Source organism: Myotis lucifugus, unplaced genomic scaffold, assembly GCF_000147115.1.
Source record: "Myotis lucifugus unplaced genomic scaffold, Myoluc2.0 scaffold_189, whole genome shotgun sequence".
In the NCBI taxonomy this organism is placed as follows: domain Eukaryota; kingdom Metazoa; phylum Chordata; class Mammalia; order Chiroptera; family Vespertilionidae; genus Myotis; species Myotis lucifugus.
In genome coordinates this window covers 528,974-549,847 of record NW_005871237.1, presented here as the reverse complement: position 1 = coordinate 549,847, position 20,874 = coordinate 528,974, and the positions used below count along the sequence as shown (strand labels likewise).

At 40.5% G+C, this 20,874-nt stretch overlaps 1 protein-coding gene across 4 annotated transcripts in view; it reads right to left on the bottom strand.

The window, feature by feature from the left end:
- Window positions 1-20,874, bottom strand: part of SRGAP1 (SLIT-ROBO Rho GTPase activating protein 1) — a 257,728-nt gene that overhangs the window by 110,317 nt on the left and 126,537 nt on the right. For 3 of the 4 annotated variants that reach the window (XR_002831209.1, XM_006096847.3, XM_006096848.3), the window contains exon 4: window positions 1,595-1,657. Coding sequence is in view for 3 of the 4 variants with exons in the window: in XM_006096847.3 (XP_006096909.1) it covers window positions 1,595-1,657 (63 nt within the window). In the remaining variant the exon portion in view is untranslated. Of the gene's footprint in view, window positions 1-1,594; window positions 1,660-20,874 lie in introns of all 4 variants that reach the window. The other variant, XM_023760672.1, reaches the window with a different exon arrangement.

The following is a 20,874-nucleotide window of genomic DNA, read 5'->3' as shown; positions in this document are numbered from 1 at the left end:
GGAGTCCCGAAGAAGTGCCATGAAGCCCTCATCGTAAAATGGTTCAATGGAAGATGAGATACGGTTTCTTTTCTGGAGGTCTCAGGGGCACAATGCTCATTTAACTGTTAAATTCTAGATCCAGTGTTTCTGGAAATGGTTGATGCCTGGGGTTGTCAGAAATTAATAAACCACAGGCTAATAAATGGTCTTTACAATCAACTCTACTTCATTAGGTATTTTTTAATATGGATATGACCTTATAACAAGAGTCTTTTGTAGATAAAGTTGAAAGTTTCTGAAAGAGGAACTAACACATAAAACTGTCCATTAAATTCATAACCACAGGTGTAGCAAACATGCTACAAAAAATATAAACGTATCACACAAAAAATTGGAAAGTGAGTTTTATAAGAATAGCACTAATTTCAAAAAAGTTTAAAACTATGGGTTCTTTTAATTAGCAAGTATCAATGGAGCATTACAAACAATTTAATTCCCCAAACTGCATATTACACACATGGATTTTTGGGAACAAAAGAAATTGTAAATCAAGAAACATTTTAATACTAAGTTTCAGGTTTAATTTGCCTGTTAAGAAAAATTCAAATAATCTTGTGCAGTGCAAATACAAATATCTATAGTTAGAACAGATTATTACTTTTCAGTTCTCATTAAGTTATTATGTGTTATAAAATAAAAACTCATCAAATTCCTCCAAAGGGAATTTGCATTTAATAGTATGATCATTAAATGGAAAACAAATTTACATAGACATATGACTAATTCCAACTTGTAACCTCATTGATTTTGGTTTTCTTAAAATAATTTTGAGTTATGTAATTTATACACAGTGGCCTGAATAAAATGTAAATTCAGAAAAGCAAATTATTGACAAAAATAGAAACCTCCTGCCCTGGCTGGAGTGGCTCAGTTCGTTGGAGCAGAGTTCCATATACCAAAAGGTGGCAGGTTCAATTCCCAGTCAGGGCACATACCCAGGTTTCCAGTTCGATCCCCAGTAAGGGCACATGCTGGAAGCAACCAATCGATGTTTCTCTCACATCAATGTTCCTCTCTCTCTCTCTCTCTTTCTCTCTCTCTCTCTCCCTCTTCCTCTCTCTGAGATCAATTAAAAAAAAAAAAAAGATACCTCCCCAAAACGAATTTTAATCTAGTAAGTCCTAAACAATTTCACTGAAGCGGAAAAAATTTTTTTAAGTACCAGAATAAAGCAATTCTAAATTTCTCAAATACCAGAATGGCTAATTTAAGAATGGTAACAATTTAAAACCAAGTATCTGGAATTGAAAAAAATGTACAGATCACATATGATCCAACCAATTAAAAACATGTCATATTAGAACACCTATAATCTAGTTTCTTAAAGTGTGATAACTGCATATACATACTTACCTGAATGCAGTCTCCCCAAATTGGGAGGCAATGGCAAAAGAATACAGCAGTGTGCATCTATCCACTTGGTTCATTATTTCAACCGGACAAGCATCCGTCAACACCCTAGCTTGGAATGAGTTCTAATAAAAGCAGTATTTCTGCAAACCATAATTCTAAACCAAAGAGTCTTGCAAAAGAAGAAAGATTACGTGCTTACCGTATACAGCTCATTAAGAACCTTCATTAAATCCTCATGAAGTTGAAATGCAATCTCTTTGCTCTGTAATTAAGAAGAAATTAAGAAAGAATATTTTAAAATGTAATAGAAACTTGTTCCTAAGTTATTTACATCTTAAAAAGTCCACTGTCTAGAAATAGGAGAATGTAGTATGCAACACAACAGAAGGCCAGCACACCTAATAAAAGAAACATCTTTGACCAGAAGGACCTTTCCAAATACTAGATATATGCACCAAAGGTCAACACAGGCTGGACAGAAGCGAACACGTGATTGAACAGTCTGAATGGCTCTCCCGACATCCAAATCAGACTTTATTAAGAAGAGGGAGGAAAGGTAAGCAGGGTGAAGAAACATCATGCTTGCTCAGGAGTTACAAAACCCCGGGCAATAAAAATGCATGCCTACATCCTGTCTCCCATCTCGATATTGTCACAAAGGAGTTTTGCGGTGCGATTCCAAAAAAGCTAAGTTAGAAACCAAAAGGGAAATTCATTCTCCCTTCTCAAAATAACTATTTGACTGACTATAATTTTAAGAAAGCACTTTCAAAGCAATGAGATGGTATGACCACTTACAGTTGACTTACTTTCACCTCTGTGTCTATTATAATTATTCTCATTAAAACAAAAAAAGAAGAGTGTTACTCTTCTACTCAGTTGGTGAATAACAGCATTTAAAACAGTCTTCCCTAGGTTAATCCTGAGAGTTTGGTAATATCTGAATTTTTTCTTTCAGCCAAATCTGTAAGCAATTTTAAAGGAAATCATATATCCAAACTGTGTGTGGGGGGTTTTTTTGTTTGTTTGTTTTTTCTGTTTTGGGTTCATTACGTAAGTCAGCTACTCAAAGTGGAAAAAAATGTGTAGAATGGCTTAATTTACAGTTTGAGACAGTAACAACAACATCCACTGGTTCACTGTGTGTCTGCCACTGGACTGTCGGTATGGGGGGTAAAGGCCATACCTTTATCAGCTCTGTGAGCCTGGTGTCCTACACCGTACTCGGGCACAAGGCCAGGAGTAGGATGAGGCAAGTGAGACACGTAGGCATGGAATTTAAGGAGGCATTCACTCTCACCCCAGTCCAGGGCAGGCTCGGGCACATAGGAAGCTGCCAATAAACACTGGCTAAGTGAATCCGTAAACGAGCTGAACTACTGTGTTTCTGTAACAGCTGACGTAGTTCCTGTAATTGCTGAAAGCTGGCCCCTGGGGAGAGGGCAGAGAGAAAAGGCCCACAGACCCCTCTTAAGGAAACACGAGGACTGCGATGAAACAGTCCAGCTGTGAGCCCAAGGCCACGGGTCCGGCCTCCCTCAAAAGAGGCCAAATGTGATGAAGCGAAAATTCTTGGAAGATAACATGGTGTGGGAAGATGACATCAGAGCAGTACCTGACTCTGAGAAACTCAATTTTGTTCGTGATGAGGAGCGCTGCTGTTTCTCAAGCTCCCATAGCTCCTAAAATCTCGGTTGGAGTCAGAGGTTTTGTGCTGGCTGTGCCTCTGCTATGTGAAGAGGCGGGTGAAGAGTGGAAAGAAAGTCCCCAGTGAGCAAAGAAGCCAATTGAAGCTCATTTTATTTTTCCCAAATCTTGTTTTTTCTGACCATATATATTACACTACACTCTTCTGTGACTTGAGCTTGGTGTTATTTTACTATCAGATTTCATTCAAGGATCCGGGCCACCAATTCAGAACTCTCTAACGGGATCAAAGGCCAGCCGGTAACTGCTCAGCTGACCATATTTCAGGTAGCAAGTCCAGAAAGAAAATATTTCTGGGCTCAGTCTTTAGAACCCAAGCAAAAATCATCCGTTCGGTCCACTTAGCCCCAAGTCAAGAATATTTAGGATCAGATTAAAGACAGGTTTGCATGATAAGAGCACTCCACGCCAGCCTAGGCCAAATAGTTGAGAACAAACAAGAAGATTCTCTGTGTATTTCAAATTTTACAAGAATGCAAGTGATCAGGTAGAAGGAATCCATCACAGACAAGCTGTGCTCTGCCCAGCATACTCTTACATTTTTCTTCCCCCTTCCCCCAGAGGTCCGGAAATATAAAATTTGTGTGGGAGGCAATATACTAGTAGCGTAATGCTTAAAAGGACTCTGGAGTCAGAACGCCTGGGTCTGAAGTCGCAAAGACTCTGGATTCCCTTGGGCCTCAGTTTCCAGATCTAGAAGATAAACACGGTCCTTGTACCTGTCTGGGAGGGTGGATGACAGCATTAACCGGATGACACACAGCACACAGAACGGTACCTAACACACAGTAAATGTCCCATAATGTTATCATGATTTATTCCTCCCCCCCCAGACACTGTTTATAATGGCAAATCCCTTGCGTGAAAAGGACACATTGTGCTTTTCTTTTCTTTTTGGTCTCTATGGACCCTAATTCCATCGCCTTCCCCGTAGAAAGTGCTGGGCAGATGCAGGTTGATGTGATTTTGAAGGCCCTCGCTCTGGCCATGAGATCGCCCTCCGAGTGACTCCTGATTTGGAGGGGCGCCGAACATGGTGCCGTAGGCCGCGGGCATTTCTTACGTCCCTACTTCCTGGCCATATCACATCATACACGAAATTACCGAAGTTCCACTTCGGTGGGGTCCCACTACTCGTGGTATTGGATGAACTAATCCAACGCCCACTAGGAAATGAATAAACCCAGAGCTGAACAGCAAGCCTATTTCAAGTTGCTGACTGTTTACTGTCACGTTCGTGTTTCAGATCCCTCGAGCCAGCGTGATGTGATAGATACGATAGATACGACTAGTGAAAGAGGCCCTTGAGGAGCTGAGTGCTGGGTCATGGTCCCTGTCCTCACGGCACAGAAACAATGAGAGGACCATCACACGCTGCCCCCACCCCGACTGTAAGCATGTTTCCAATTTATTGCAGTCAGAGTGAAAAACAACCCTTTCTTCTAAATACCACTCTGCACCCCCAAAGAAGCGATCTTAAACCGAAGCACACCTGCTGAGGCACACAGTTAGTGTGCTGGCACATAGACTAATGGACTGAAGCCCTCTCATTAGAAAATACCTGGATAATCAAATGGTTCAAGAGTTCGAAATTCGCCAACATTCAATAGGTTAAATATGCCTCTGGCTTCTATTTCATTGAATTTGAAAACAGTGAGAGCAGACCCTGGACCCTTGAGTAAGAATGGCTACGGAAGAAAAATGATACTGGCATGAAGGCAAGCGATCAATGTTCTCTTTGTACAACATGAAAAAGTAACTTTATGAAATGATACATGTTTGAAATAAAGTATTTCTATGTTACTTGAGATTGGCCGGTTAAATTTACTTTTGCATGAAAGGTGATTCCCTTCAATGGTTTTAGGTTTGGAGTTGAAAAAGGAAAGAGTCCCCCCGCCCCCCATTAATATAAGCCTTGTTCAAATGATGGTAAAACTTCTAATGCATTTTAATAGGATTTTGACCCAAAAGAAAGAAAAATGGTTAGAACTTCCATTCAGTTGACACTTATTGAATATCTCCGATGTGTAAACCCAGAGTTGAATACCAAGTCTATTTCTAATTGTCTAATATTTATTGTCACTTTGATCTATCAGATACCTCAAACAAAAGTGCAAAATTAATAGTCCAAAAGTTTTACTTTTTCCTATTATATAAATGAATTAAATACACTGAAGGATATTGAGAAAATAGAGAAGGACAAAACCCCACCATTATAATTTGCTGTATTTCTTCAAGTTTGTTATGTAAACATAGGTATGAGTTGGAATCAATCCTATCTAATAAAGAGGGAATATGCTAATTGACCCTCACGCGGTCGCAAAGATGGCAGCGCCCACAGCCAATAAGGAGGGAATATGCTAATTGACTGCCCCGCCCTCAAAGGTGGCAGCGCCCATAGCCACAAGATGGCCGGCAGGGGAGGGTAGTTGTGGGTGATCAGGCCAGCAGGGGAGGGCAGTTAGGGGCAACCAGGCTGGCAGGGGAAGGGAGTTGGGGGGAACTGGGCCGGCAGGGGAGGGCAGTTAGGGGCAACTGGGCTGGCAGGGGAGCAGTTAGGCATCAATCAGGCTGGCAGGGGAGTGGTTAGGGGTGATCAGGCTGGCAGGCAGAAGCGGTTAGGGGCAATCAGGCAGGCAGGCAGGCGAGTGGTTGGGAGCCAGCAGTCCCCCATTGTGAGAGGGATGTCCGACTGCCGCCCTGAGGGGTCCCAGATTGAAGAGGATGCAGGCTGGGCTGAGGGACACCTCCCCCCCCCCCTCCCCCAGTGCACAAATTTCGTGCACCAGGCCTCCAGTCTATAATAATAAAGTATCTTTTCTACTTTTTTTTCCTGTTACCATAAAAATTTTCAAGACCATCATTATAACTGGATTCACAATAACTCCCCAGTGAATGTATATTAACCACTCTTCTATTATGGTTTCCAATATTCCCACTCTTTCCCACCAGTCATTCAATTATTTACTTATTCATTCCATTTCATTAGTATGTTCTAACACTGAATGATGACCACCAATGCTGGTCTAAAGGCTTATCGTGCATTCTGTGTTGTTTCCTTAACATAAATTCCCAGACATGAAATTACTAAGCTAAAAATATTGACCTTTTTAAAGATGCTTAATACATATTACAAGATTTAAAAAGGAGTTATAGTAAGTTGATATTGCTTCCAGGACAACAGTGTCACTGAAGTCATTACTGGGGGTTCATCCAAGGCTCTATTCTGTATGTCATTAGAATTTAATAAACAAATAAAGATCTAATTATGCCCTTCCTCTGATTAAAACCCATCAAACACTTGCTATATTTTTTCAGCCTGAAGTTCGCATTATTTATTTATTTATTTATTTATTTATTTGGTGAATTCTCACCTGAGGATATATTTTCCATTGATTCTTAGAGAGTGAAAGGAAGGGAGGGGAAGGGAGGGAGGGAGGGAGTGATATCAATTGGTTGACTCCTGCAGGAATCCAGACAGGGGCTGGGGATCAAACCTGCAACAGAGGTATGTGTGCCCTTGAACGGGAATTGAAGCCCTGACTCTGAAATGCATGGGTTGTGGCTCTAACCACTGAGCACACCGACTGGGGCTGGAGTTCAAATTTTTCTAGTTACCCACCATTTCCTCTGTCTAACTACTGTGCTTTACATTGCACAAATCTCAGACCACATCCTCAGCCTGCTCGGAACCTCGCAGGTCCCTGTGCTTTCCCCAAGCCGTCCCCTCTGCCTGGACTCTCCTTCTCTTGCCTGGTTTTGACGATCCTACATGTTACTCTGTGAAAACTTTCTTGTAACTTGGCCTTGAACCCCAAATAAAAACATTATATCTTCCCTTCTCTATGATTTCATAATATCTTTAGTCATCTATCACCGCTCCTAGGCTATATAATTTAGTGGTTAAGAGTTTAAACATTAAAATCGAACTGCCTGTTTTCAAATGATCTTGTTACAGTCTGTGTATCAATTAAGTGATTTTTCGAGACCTGTTATTTCAATGGCAAAATGGAGGTGCCAACAGCCCCATGTCACAGCTTCATTGGGGTGGTCCTTATTAAACATCTAACACAAAACCTGGCACACGGTGAGTGTTAAACTGATGCTATGTAGCCATTATGATGATGCTCCCTACGTTTCTTTCGTCATAAACAGCGTTTCTTTGAGAGCCAGGAGTACATCCCCATCACCTTTCTATTCCCAGGGCCTGCTCTGGGGCCGGCACACCAGGTGTTCCACATATGTCTGCTGAGTGAATGGGACCCGGAGCGGAGGAAGGCGTGGCTTTTGCCTTCCAGGGTTCCCAGTCTCACCGAGGAGCCAGACGTGCCCAAACAGCTCACTCTGCAGAGCCTTGGCCAGGATCTCTATTCCTGGAGGCCTGCGGGCTTGCTCCCTGGCACCTCCCAGCAAGGAGAGAAAGGAAGGCAGAACACAGAGCATAGTGACACAACCACATGTGAGTGCCCTGAGCAATCCATCAAGCCATCTACGTGGTTGAATTAAATGACCAATTCAGAGGGTGCCTGGCCTCTGGCAGAGTATTTTTTAACAGTAAATCTATTGTGAGGACCAGTCAAGGAATCCTAACCTTCTGCTGAGTCAGGGTGGGAGTAGGGAGAAAAAGGAAAACCAGATTAAATATTTAATGAGAGGGTTTCGAATGATTTGTGTCTCACCCTTGGTCTGTTTTGGATGTAACTTCTGGATAAAGGGGTCAGGCCATACTTCCCCAGTGAAGTGCTTTTAAGTCCAAAGCTCATGTTCGTGTGTCTTTATAATGACAGCTCCCCTTAATTCATGTAGACTCTGAAGACAGAGTCATCTGTGTCCTCCAGAACGCCTAACGGAGAAGGTGGGCTGGGCTTCCCTGGCCTGAACCAAGCCTCTGGGTAATATCGATAGTGTCCTGCACACTTCCCTTCTATCTGTCCAGGGACAAGATTTAGTACTTATTAAAAGAGACAACTAAATATCAGCACATGGACTTAGCTCATGATCTACTCATTCCCAAGAAAAAAAATAATCAATATCTTTTCAGGCAGAACCCCACGCTGGAGAAAACATGGGAAAATTATAAAGACCACACACACAAGGGAACCAGAACTTCATTTTTGAAATGAGACAAAACTTAATCTTAAAGGAAATATCTGGGGCCTCTCCTAGAATATTCACTAGAGCAGGGGTCCTCAAACTTTTTAAACAGGGGGCCAGTTCACTGTCCGTTGGAGGGCCGGACTATAGTTAAAAAAAAAAAACTATGAACAAATTCCTATGCACACTGCACATATCTTATTTTGAAGTAAAAAAAACAAAACGGGAACAAATACAATATTTGTATTTGCATGTGGCCCGCGGGCCGTAGTTTGAGGACCCCTGCACTAGAGGAACAGCGAGGCAGATGAGGCAGGTGGCGTCCCGGTGAAAAGGCCTGCCGTGTGCAGCCGGCGAGCAGACAATTTGAAAGGTGCAAAGTCACACACACCAAAGTCCCTCAGAACCTCCCAGGGACAAACGGCACTGGAACAGACAGGTTAAGAAACCCAAGTCTGAAATTTAAAATCCTACAGGGAATAAAGCAGGTGACACCACTATTTTCACCTTCAGCTTACATTTCCTTAACTCTTTAAGAAACACAATTCATGCTACGGTTATGTCTCTCCTCAAAATGGTGGTAAGTTAGGAAATACCTTTTCAGTATCACTAAATGAATAATCACTTAGGCTTACGCAGTGGCTAATGTAAACCACCTACCCAATTAAACTCAGAATGTGTTATGAAACTCTGGTTCAGACTGTAATATAATTAAAAATATCAGAAATATATTTCCAGATCATTTTTCAATATGCTAAACTTTACAAAATTTTGATAACTCACCTTTATTGACAATTTCTTAACATGTTTTCTTTGGTACAGCGATTTTCAGCTGGTGTGCCACAAGGATTTTTAAAACATGTAATCCCTGACTATTTAGTCAGGGCCACTGACCCCTTTTTCCCTTAGATTGTGAAATTAAAAAAAATGACAACAGGAAACACAGCAACAGCTGTCCAGTGTGAATGAATGAAATTATTATACCTTTCTTGTTTGTTTTTGGAAGATGGGTAAAAATTATATATTTTTGGTGTGCCGCAGAATTTTAGTAAGTAGTTTATGTGTGCCACGAGATGAAAAAGGTGGAGAATCGCTGCTTTAGTAGATGAACCTGAGTTTAGTATTTTATCACTAAAGCCTTTGTCTCTTCTGAGGTCCTTAGCTACACTGCTCCCCAGGGTGACCACAAGGTTACATCTATGGCATGGTTAGCTGGGGCCATGAGTATAGTCTGTGGTGAAGCAAACTAGAACACATTGTCTAGAAACCCATAACTTCAGTCTTTATAGCACAGCGGTAACAAAAATCCAGGAACTATTTACAAAAACAAATCGATAAGTCGGAGGTTTGCTCATTTATAAGTCATCCATTGACTTAGTCAGCAATAGGCAAGGAGTCTTTCAGATACTGGTAAAAGTTCATTCATTCGTGCACTCATTCATGCATTTCCTCATTCATTCCACTGGTTTTCATGAGCACCTTCTAGGTGCCAAAGATAGACAAGTGGCCTTATAGTCTAGTGCAGTGGTTCTCAACCTTCCTAATGCCACGACCCTTTAATACAGTTCCTCATGTTGTGGTGACCCCCAGCCATAAAATTATTTTCATTGCTACTTCATAACTGTAATTTTGCTACTGTTATGAATCGTAATGTAAATATCTGATATGCAGGATGTATTTTCATTGTTACAAATTGAACATAATTAAAGCCTAGTGATTAATCACAAAAACAATATGCAATTATATATGTGTTTTCCGATGGTCTTAGGCGATCCCTGTGAAAGGGTCGTTCGACCCCCAAAGTGGTCTCGACCCACAGGTTGAGAACCGCTGCTCTAGTGAGAGATAAACAAAACAATTTCAATACAGTCTGATTTAAGCTTATTCAACTTAAAGTAAGATTTCTATATATAACTTGTGAGTCAAATCTGAAAATTAGCTAATCAATTGGTCAAGAATTTAACCTAAATCAAAAACTTCCTTTAAAGATCTATATTTAGCCTAATACTAATAATACCATTTCAGAACTGGTTAATTGGTCTATAAAATTAACAATGGATTTAAGTAAAGGTAGCCTAAGGAATAGAAAAAATATTTCCCATAAGTCATACTTTGTTTCATCACATGAAGTCATCCTTCGTTTTTCTAAATACTGATGCAATAGTCTGTTCGTATCAACTTTCAAGTCAGCATGTCTGAGATAGTCACTTCATCATAATCCAAGACAATTTATGGAATATTTCATTGTGTTTGAGGTACTATACCAAGGAGGGTCACCTGATGTCCATTCCAGAGAACACTGCAAAGATACAACCAAGCAGAACTCTAATTCTAGGCTGGCCCTGGCTGACTTCAGACTACAGTAAATGTTAGGTCTTCCTGGGGTCTTCCTAATTGGGCTTACCTCCTGTAGACTCACAGAGCTAGTTAATCTAAGCCATCTTCTCTAGGACAGGTCTTCAAATACTTGAGGCAGCTACTGTGTCCTAGCTCAGGCTTTCTTTCTCTGTCCTAAATATTCCCAGAAACTTCAACTATTCCTTATATGACAGTTTAAAGAAATGAGAGAGAATTCTCCTTGCTCCCCAGATAATTGTTCATTGTCTTGTAGCTAGGGATATTAAAAGGGCACTTTATACTTCAGGGGGCGGGGGCTAATATCTTGGGAGGATCAGGAGGCACACACATCTCCCAGCGACTTGCGGTCACTTACAGTTGCCTTGTTTTGTGGAGGCAGCCAAACCTGTCTGTACAGTCACTGCAAACCCGGGGATCTTGGAATTATTACACCCTTCTTCCTTTTCCATTAAGCTAAAGCGCCATCAGCTAAAGGAGCAGAAGCCTTAAGAAAATCTGATTAGGATGGACTGACTAGCAATATTCTGGTATTAAACTGCCAAAGACCTTTTATGAAAGAGCAACAGCATTCAATTCATCCTTAATTTACATGGATGAAAATTTTTGAAGGCGGTATCACTGTAAGTATGGATCTGCTCTCTGGCCATAATTCATAATAGAGCAAAAATAAACAGATTATTATGCAACAGCTTCCTCACCAGGTCCTCAAGACCAATTTCTTCCAATTCCAATTTATTCTTTTTAAAAAAAATTTATCTTTGTTGTTGAAAGTATTATAGATGTCCCCCCTTCTTTCCCATTGACCCCCCTCCTCCCTGCTCCTGCCCCCTCCCCAGGCCTTCCCTGAGCTATTGTTTGTCCATAGGCTATGCATAAATGCATATAAATTCTTTGCTTTATCTCTTCCCACCTCCCAACCCCTTCCCTCTGAACCCATTTACTCTTCAGAATGCTTTAGAAAAACAAGGCTGGTTATGCCATATCCCAGCTTAAAAATCTCCCTTGGCTTCCTTCATTGATTAGATCCTCAAACTGATCATCATAAATCTAGCTGCACCTCCCCAACCTGGGTCCACCCTTTCTGGATCTCAGAGAGCGGGTTATTCCACATGTACATCTATTTCCCATGCTACAGGCGACACTCCTAACCCAGCCAGCTGTGTCACTGAGTGAGCTTTTGGTCCAGGCAACATATCTCTACCACTCAATACTGTTACCAGTTCAATACACGGGGCCACCAAGAGCCCCACCTGTACCCATCTTCTCAGAACTCCAAGATCGTTTCTTTGCTGTTCTCTCTGTCTAGAAAAATGCACTTCCCCTAATTCCTCTGCAAATCTCCCATGTTTTAAGACTTTAATCAAATGCTCCTCTAAATGTGTGAAGCCTTTCCCCATTTTCCTAGGAGTACCTTACTCGCTCCTCTGAGCTCGTGTGGTCTTGGGCCCTATCTCTGTAAGAGCAGTTAGCAATTTAAAATGCAGTTTTTACCTCTGCAGTTCTTTTCTTTTAACCACAAACTTAATTATAATCTCCTTTGGGTACCAATTAAGGATTTGTATTTACTTGTGTGACCTTAGCACTCATCATTGTATGTGCCTGCCACATAATGATAATAAAGGTTTGTTGAATGAATAATGAAATGGAATGATTACTCTGTTTTGGAAAGGAAAGCTGGTCTCAGTAAGGTGCAGGGGAAAAAATGAAAAGGGAAAGAAAAGAAGTTACAGTGGATTTGTCATGACTTTTCAATGGAAATATGATACTAGAGGCCCGATGCATGAAATTTGTGCATGGGTAGGGTCCCTAGGCCTGGCTGGCGATCAGGGCCGCCTTGGCTGGCCTGGGGCCTGCGGGCTGGGGGAAGCTCCTGCATTGAGCATCTGCCCCCTGGTGGTCAGTGCATGTCATAGCAACCGGCCGTTCGGTTTATTTGCATATTAGCCTTTTATTATATAGGACTAGAGGCCCTTCGTGCATTGGGGGGGGGGGGGGAGTCCCCTCAGCCCGTCCTGCACCCTCTCACAGTCTGGAAGCCCTCAGGGGATGTCTGACTGATGGCTTAGGAGGGAGCGGGCCTAAGCCGTCAGTCAGACATCCTTAGCGCTGCCGTGGAGGTGGGAGAGGCTCCTGCCACTGCTGCTGTGCTCACCAGCTGTGAGCCCAGCTTCTGGCTGAGTGGCGCTCCCCCTGTGGGAGCCCACTGACCACCATGGGATAGCTCCTGCATTGAGTGTCCGCCCTCTGGTGGTCAGTGCATGTCATAGTGACTGGTTGTTCTGCCGTTTGGTCGATTTGTGTATTAGCCTTTTATTATATAGGACTAGAGGTCCGGTGCACAAATTCATGCACCAGTGGGGTCCCTTGACCTGGCTTGTAGGATCAGGCTGAAACTGGCTCTCTGAAATCCCCCAAGGGGTCCCGGATTGCGAGAGGGCGCAGGCCAAGCTGAGGGACCCAACCGGTGCATGATTGGGGCCGGGGAGGGATGCATGAGGTTGGTCAGCCAGGGAGGGACCACGGGAGGGTTCCAGGGAGTGTCCAGCCCATCTTGCTCAGTCCCAATTGGCCAGACCCCAGCAGCAAGCTAACCTACCGGTTGAAGCGTCTGCCCCCTGGTGGTCAGTGCATGTCATAGTGAGTGGTTGAGCAGCCTTAACATATCATTAGCATATTACACTTTGATTGGTTGAACGGACGACTGGACGGCCAGAGACTTAGCATATTAGGCTTTTATTATATAGGATTGCCAAATAATAAAAGAGAATTATTTTAGTCAATCCTTGCAATCTCCATCTTTAGACCTAAAGAGATGAAATTTTTATGGGCATGTTTATTCAAGCTCATGCATTAGCCAATTATGATTCTCTGTTCTATTGAAACAATCAAATTTTAAAAAGTAAAAATGGTATATTTACTATCAATTATTGAACATCACTGGTTTTTCTCAGTCTAAATAGTTCACACATACTGTGTCAAAATTTTTTATTTTTAGAAGTCCTATGTTAAGCTTACAAAGTATTTAGTTGGTAAAATATCTGTTTGTTTCTACTTACTTACCTAATAATGAGAAAATATTTTTTCCTTTGAGATGTAAAAGGTACTAAAGTCAATCTGACAGCCATATTCGGTATCTCCTTACAATTGCATATTTTTGGGTTGCTATAATTCAAGGTATCGCACGTGTCCCTTAATTCAAATATTTGCTAGATGTGCAGTATCCCTTAATATGGCATTTATTGCAGCTGCTGAAAATCTTTTAGAATCCTACCATGTGGAAGCAAACAGAGTCTTCAACTGGTAAGAAACCTTGGCTAGCAACCCGAACACTGTTCTCGGGTTGCTGTAAACTCCGTTCTCAAGTGCAGACACCTAGACACATGGTTGGAATGTTCTCTCCTCATTAGTTCTTTCCTTAAAACTGCAATTTCCTTCTTGGATGAGGATAGTGGGCAAGGATTCAGTGTCTATGGCTCTTTGAAAAGGAACTTCATTAAGTCCTGATCTTTTATAAATAACCGAACCTAAATAAACCTGGTGCTGAACAATGTTTTTATTCCTCTTTATGGCAAATGAGGAACTGGCCTTTTGACCTGCTCCATTAGTAAACTAATGTTTGTTAGTTTACTCTAGAATTGTAAACCAGGTGACTTAAAAAAATCAAATTGGAAAAGCAAATCTTTTTAAAAATCTGTTTAGGAGAAAAGAGGATCAATTTGAATTAACAGTTCTCAATGAGGGCCAATTCCCTCTGCACCTCCCAGGGATATTTGTTAGCATCTGAAGGTGCTTTTGGTTGGCACAGTCAGTAAGGTGCTACTGGCATTTAGTGCATAGAGAAATCCACATTCATCTAATTGTTGTTCTCCCACAATTAATGGATCAATTTTCCCCTGGCTGCTTTCAATATATTTTTATCTTTAATTTTCGATGTGATTAGAATGTGTCTGGGTATGGACTTCTTTGGATTCATCTAGTTTGGGTTTTGCTGACACCTTGAATATGTAGGTTTATTTTATTTGCCAAATTTGGGAAGTTTTCTTGCAATTACTTTTTCAATATTTTTTTTCTGCACACACTCTTTCTCCTCTCCCTCTCCTTCAGGAACTCTGCTGACATAAATGGCAGACTTTTGGGATTGTCCCAAAGGTTACTGAGGCACTAATTATTATTATTTTCAATCTCTTTTTTTTTCTCTGTTGTTCAGTTTGGATAATTCCTGTCTTTAAGATCAACAGAATTTCATCAGACTCTTCCTTCTGTTATCTCCATTCTGCTATGGAACCCATTTGGTGAATTGTGTTTGTTTGTTTTTTTTCTTTTCATTTTGATCACTGTATTTTTCAGTTCTAAAATTTCCATTTGTTTAGATCTTCTATTTCTTTGATGGGACTTTCTATCTTCCCATTCATTTTAAGAGTGCTTGCCCTTACTTCTTGGAACATTTTTATCATGGTTTCTATAAAGGTCCTTGTTAGATAATTCCAATGTTTATGTCATTCAGAATTGGTGTCTGTTGCTCGTCTTCTCCCACGTGAGTTGAGGTTTTCCTGGTTCTTTGTATACTGAGTACTCTTGGATTGTATTCAGATATTTTGAAGATTATGTTTTGAGAATCTAGGTCTTGTTTAAACCTTATGTAGAATGTTGATATTTTTGTTTTATCAGGAAATCAACCTAGTTGGATTCAGGATGTAAATTCTGACCAGCCTTTGATGGGTTGTGGTTTTTATGTCAGTTCTGTTTCCAACACTATTTGGATCTGTCTTGCATATGTACCAATCAGTGGCCAGTCTAAAACCCACGCAATAGTCTATTCCTTAGTTCAGTTCTCCAAGTCATGGGTAGGTATACTGCTAAAGATCAGACCCAACCTGTACAGCTCAGGGGTGAGCCCAGGAGTTAGAAAGAACTTTATGGACTTCCTTCTTAAATCTTCACCCTCTCTGTAATCTCCCTAGTACTTTTGGGTTTCCTGGGACACCCTTTTCTGACTTCTCTCTTTTTTAGGAAGTAGACAGCACATGACAGTGTTGCTTAAATCCAGCCCTGTTAACACTGGGTCTTGCTAAAATGCCTTGAACTTTCTGTTATGTGGATTACACTCATCTCTGATTTCTAATATAGCCGTAAGTATTCACTATTTATTCATTCGTTAAGTATTTACTGAGCATCACTATGTGCCAGTCACTGTTTCAGTGCACAAGACGAGGTCCTTTCCCTCAGGAACTTACATCTAATTTGAGGGGAAATAGCAAGTGAACAAACATTAAATAAATATACACTATGTCAGAAAGGAATAAGTGCTGTAGAGGAAACTAAAGATAGAAAAAGGAGACAGGGTTATAGACTTCAACTCAGAGTGAGGTGGGATCCAATAGAGTGAGCAAAGGAGTACAGTGGGGCCTTGACTTATGAGTGTCCCGACTAACGAGTTTTTCGAGATACGAGCCGTCTCTCGGACGATTTTTGCTTTGTTTCGAGATACGAGCCATCTCTCGGACGATTTTTTGCTTTGAGTTGCGAGCTAAAATTCGGGTTACGAGCCAGCTTCAAATACCCCACTGCTAGTTGGTGCAGCGAACGTCACAGTGAACTCCACAACATCAGCCCAACATCACGTGTCTCACTCATTCACAATTGATTTGACATACGAGTAATTTGAGTTACGAGCTCCGTCACGGAACGAATTAAACTCGTAAGTCAAGGCCCCACTGTATTAGGATCTGCTTGAAGTTAAAGGGACTGTTCCAGCTTTTCCTATTTCTATATTTGATTAGTCATTTCAAAGACAACTTGGGAGGAAAGGCAGTGGGAGCCCATGTGCAAACTGCCACCTTGCTCAGAAGTTCCCTGATATGATGTTTTTCCCCCTTCATTTTAATCATCCTAACACTACATACACAATGCATAGTTTTCAAGTGTGCCTGGAGAACAGGCTAATTTTCCATTAATAAAAAGCATTTGGGGCTGAGTTAGTTAATGGGTATAGTTTCCCCACTTCTTTACAGTAAACACTGACTGGTGTACTCCGCCAAGTTTTTAGTTTACAATAAATAATTGTTTTCTTGTATGTCTTATACAATACGTTCAATATAAAATACCAGATAAACAAACAGAAGAAAATTAAAATAACAGAGAAATCCCTTTAAAATAGTTTTGGCCCACATACTTCTAGGTATTTTTTTTTTACCATAAATAAGTTTCAAGTGCTTTTAGACAACTATTCTCAATGTAATTATGCATTCAACTACTAACATGAGTGTCGGTACTGCCACATTATGCTGCATGACAAAATGTCGACTTACCTGACATCAGGTTTTAAAAAATGATAGCACTTTCCAAGGCGACACACATATATCACCTGCTTAGTGTCCCCTGTAAGTCTTTAATAACGCTTCAGAACCAACAGTGCATGCTCTTATCTAGTCACCCACCAGCTCATTTATACCCAGGTGAGTCACACATGTCCCGCTGTCACTAGGCCATAGAGGTAACAATGCAAATGTAAGAACAGCAGCACCAACAACTGCTATTTATTAAGCACTTACTATGTGCCAGCCATCCTGGTAAGCAATTCATAAACACAAAGTAAAAATAGTTTCTAAAATATTTCAGAAACCTACAACATTGTAAGACATGAGCGTGGTTTTGATTCATTTCTAGAAAAATGAGCTAGTCATAGGATCAATAAAACTCGAGAACCGGCTAGCAGTGTTAGCTCGAACTATTCTCACTTATTTTTCCAGGCCCCATCAATAATTAAGCTGTCTCTGGAGGCCACCAGCATACCATTTAATTCTTCTGCTACACTGCACTAAAATGCTTTGGAAAAGTTCCTCCTGTTATATTATTTACTACTGTTGCATCAGCATGCTAAATCACACGGCCTAGCTCTCTGCTAAAATAATAAAATAGTCACTTTATTTGTTCAGGGGATAGATACTCATTGGCAAATCACAGCCATGAACAAATTTATTCCAGAAAGGCAAAAGGTAAGAATTTCATCAAAAGCATGAAATTCTAATGCTACCCTCTGACCTAATAATTCTACTTCAAGCGATGTAGCATAAAAATAAGAAAATCACAGATGTGTGAAAGATTTAGATGTCCAAACAACAGGAAAATAACTTGGCTGTGCAGATATTAAAACATTATATAGGGATGAAATATCCCATTTTAAGAGACTGTTTCCAGACATGGGAACACTAACAATATTTTACATGAAAAGAACTGGTTCCCAAGTTATATGCAATGAAATCTCAATTTTGTAAGATACCTATAAATGTAATGTTTGTATACGACACATATGTTTATTATATAAATATTGAAAATAGATAGCCCAAAATATTTATAGTAGGTAGTGCTAATGTGGGTAATCCTTATTTCCATTTTTACATTTTTTAGTATTTTCTAAGTTTGTACAATGACTATATGTTTATATATTAAAAAAGAAATAGGCTCTTTTTCTTTCATATATAGATTAGTAGTTTTCAAAACATATGGATCTTTCCTTCAAAATAAGGTCAGACTTAGAGATCTCAAATAGACTGGTATCATTTACTAATTTATATTAAAACATCTTTCTAAATATTAATTTATTTTAAATAATCTAATTGGAAACACAGCATTTGCCCCCCAGGAAATGTCTTTGTTTTCTTTCTTATTGGGGTATTTAAGTAAAATATGTTTTGGCTTTGAGCAAAATAAAAGGTGAATACAAAGTTCAAATCTCACTAGTAATCTGTCATCCTTCCTTTCAAATTAGGCCACATAATCATCAAGACCAAAGTAGGTTAATTTAATTCCTGTGAGCCTGAATCCGATAACCTATGGCGGTTATGCCTAAGTGGAGTAATTCTCAGTGGCGTGGGCCAGTCTCTGTTGCTTCGAATCCCCACTTAGAACTCAGATGACTGACAGAGTTTGCTGCCTTATCCAGAACTATCATTCCTCAGGATTTTCGTAAGAAATAAATAGGGCCAAGACCATAGTGCCAAGACCCAATTCTCCGAAATCCCGACTTATACAGTGAGTAACATCTCTCGTTACCATCAAAAACACCAAGAATCATAGTAACTATATCTAAGTTATGTCTAAGACATATGCACAAAGACAAGAATATATACCAGTTAGCCTGGCTCTACAATTTATCTCTCTGAGCCTTTTGCTTCCTCGTCCCTGATAGGTGGATTATAATATCTGTTCATTAGGCAGCTATGAGAATGCATGACACAATGTATAAAAAATGCAGAGCCCAGCCAATCAGAGAAAGACAAATATCACATGATCTCACTTATTTGTGGAATCTAATGAACAAAATGAATTGACTCACAAAATAAGACCCAAGGCATGGAGGGATGAAACAGACTGATTAACTCCGTGTGTGTGTGCATGTGTGTGCGTGTGTGTGTGTGTGTGTGTGTGTGTGTGTGTGGTGTGTGAGGGGGGGGAGGGGACGAGAAGAGATAAATCAAAGAACTTATATACTTATATGCATAGCCCATGGGCACAGACAGTAGGGTGGTGAAGGCCTTGAGGCAGGGGGGTAGGGCTTGGCAGAGGGAGATAAAGGGGGGGAAATGGGGGACATCTGTAATACTGTCAACAATAAAAATCTATATATGTATTTTAAAAAGTGCAGAGCACAGTGGTCAGTGTACGGTCAAAATTCAGTAAGTGGTAGCATGCAGATAGCATTGTTATTGGTGAAAAGCAAAATAAATTATACTTGTACACATATTTATGCAAACCAAGGAAAGATAAAAACATTAATAATCTGAAAACAATCCACGGGGAAATGACAGGCTTGAAGATAATTGAAAACACACAGAGATAATGTAACATTCAAATACTACCACTTTATGTTGCTCCCTCTAAACTACATACTTCTATTAACATTCGTAAAATTGGTAAATGAGATCATGTGATAAGGTGCTTAAATAAAGTGATTACTGCAAGCTGGCTGCAGTCTTTCTTGTAACTGTGACTGCTGACATGAATTACTTCGTGTGTGTGTAGCACATGAACTGCACATTTTCTGGCCGTGGCACCAAACCAGATGCAGAACACTCTTTTCTTCAGCATGAGTCATGGAAAGAAGGCAGCAAAGTCTCATCACGCCAGGAGGCAGGGCTGGAAAACTGGGCAGGAGGCACCCCATTAATCCTGGTTCTTTGGGAGAGAAGGGAGAGCTGATAATGAAACAAACCCCTGTGTGCAAGGAGTCTCCAATTTCTGATCTCCTAAAATGGCAAAGCAGAACCTGAGAGTGTAGAAGTAGAATCCCGCCCTGTCCGTACATAATGAAGAGTCTGGAACTGAATAACTATTTTGGTTGAATGAATCAAGAAATCAATGAAGCCTCAGAGTTAAGGCTCCCCTGTGAAACAGCTTTGGGGGAAACTGAGAGGCAGTGGGGGTTGTTGGCCAACAGGTTTTCATTGGGCTAGTCTCTGATTTCCCACTAATTGTTGAAATGTGAGGCCCAAAATTTTAATTCATCTATAAGCAAGGAAGTTATGAGGGCAGTTCTCAGAGTCCAATTACAAATATGGTTTGGGATATCATAATTTAGGTGATATACCAATACCCTGTGGTGACCTGGATGTGATTATCACAGGGGGTTGTCTCTCCTTAGAATGAGGACACACAGTATAATGTCTAGTGTAACCTCACATTACATAATTATTGCTGGTGTGTGGACGTGTGCACAATAGACATAATAATAAAGATAATAGCTTGAAGTTAGTTAGGATGTATTAAGTCCAGACACTGGGCTAAGTGGCTTCTCATGTATGATCCATAAGTCTTCCATACAATTATCTGAAATAAGTTATTATATCTATTTTATACTTGTGGAAACTGAGGCTTAAGAGGTTTATAAATACTTCCAAGTTCACATAGCTACTAATCAGCAAAGCTAAGACTCACACCCACAATATCTGACTTCAAAGTCTACAAGATGAATTGCTATGTTATTCTGATCAACAAGCTTTACGTACAAGTCTACAGGTCTAAATCTGAAATAATCGATATTTAAATAGCTGGGTAATGCTTTTGTTTTTAAAAAGCTTCACTTTTGCCCTAGCCAGTTTGGCTCAATGGATTGAAGGGTCCCAGGTTCAATTCCAGCCTAGGGCACATGCCCGGGTTGTGGGCTTGTTCCCCAGTGTGGAGCGTGCAGTAGGCAGCCAATCAATGATTCTCTCTCATCATTGATGTTTCTCCCTCTCTCTCCCTCTCCCTTCCTTTCTGAAATCAATAAAGAAATCCTATATAATAAAAGCCTAATATGCAAATCGACTGAATGACAGAACA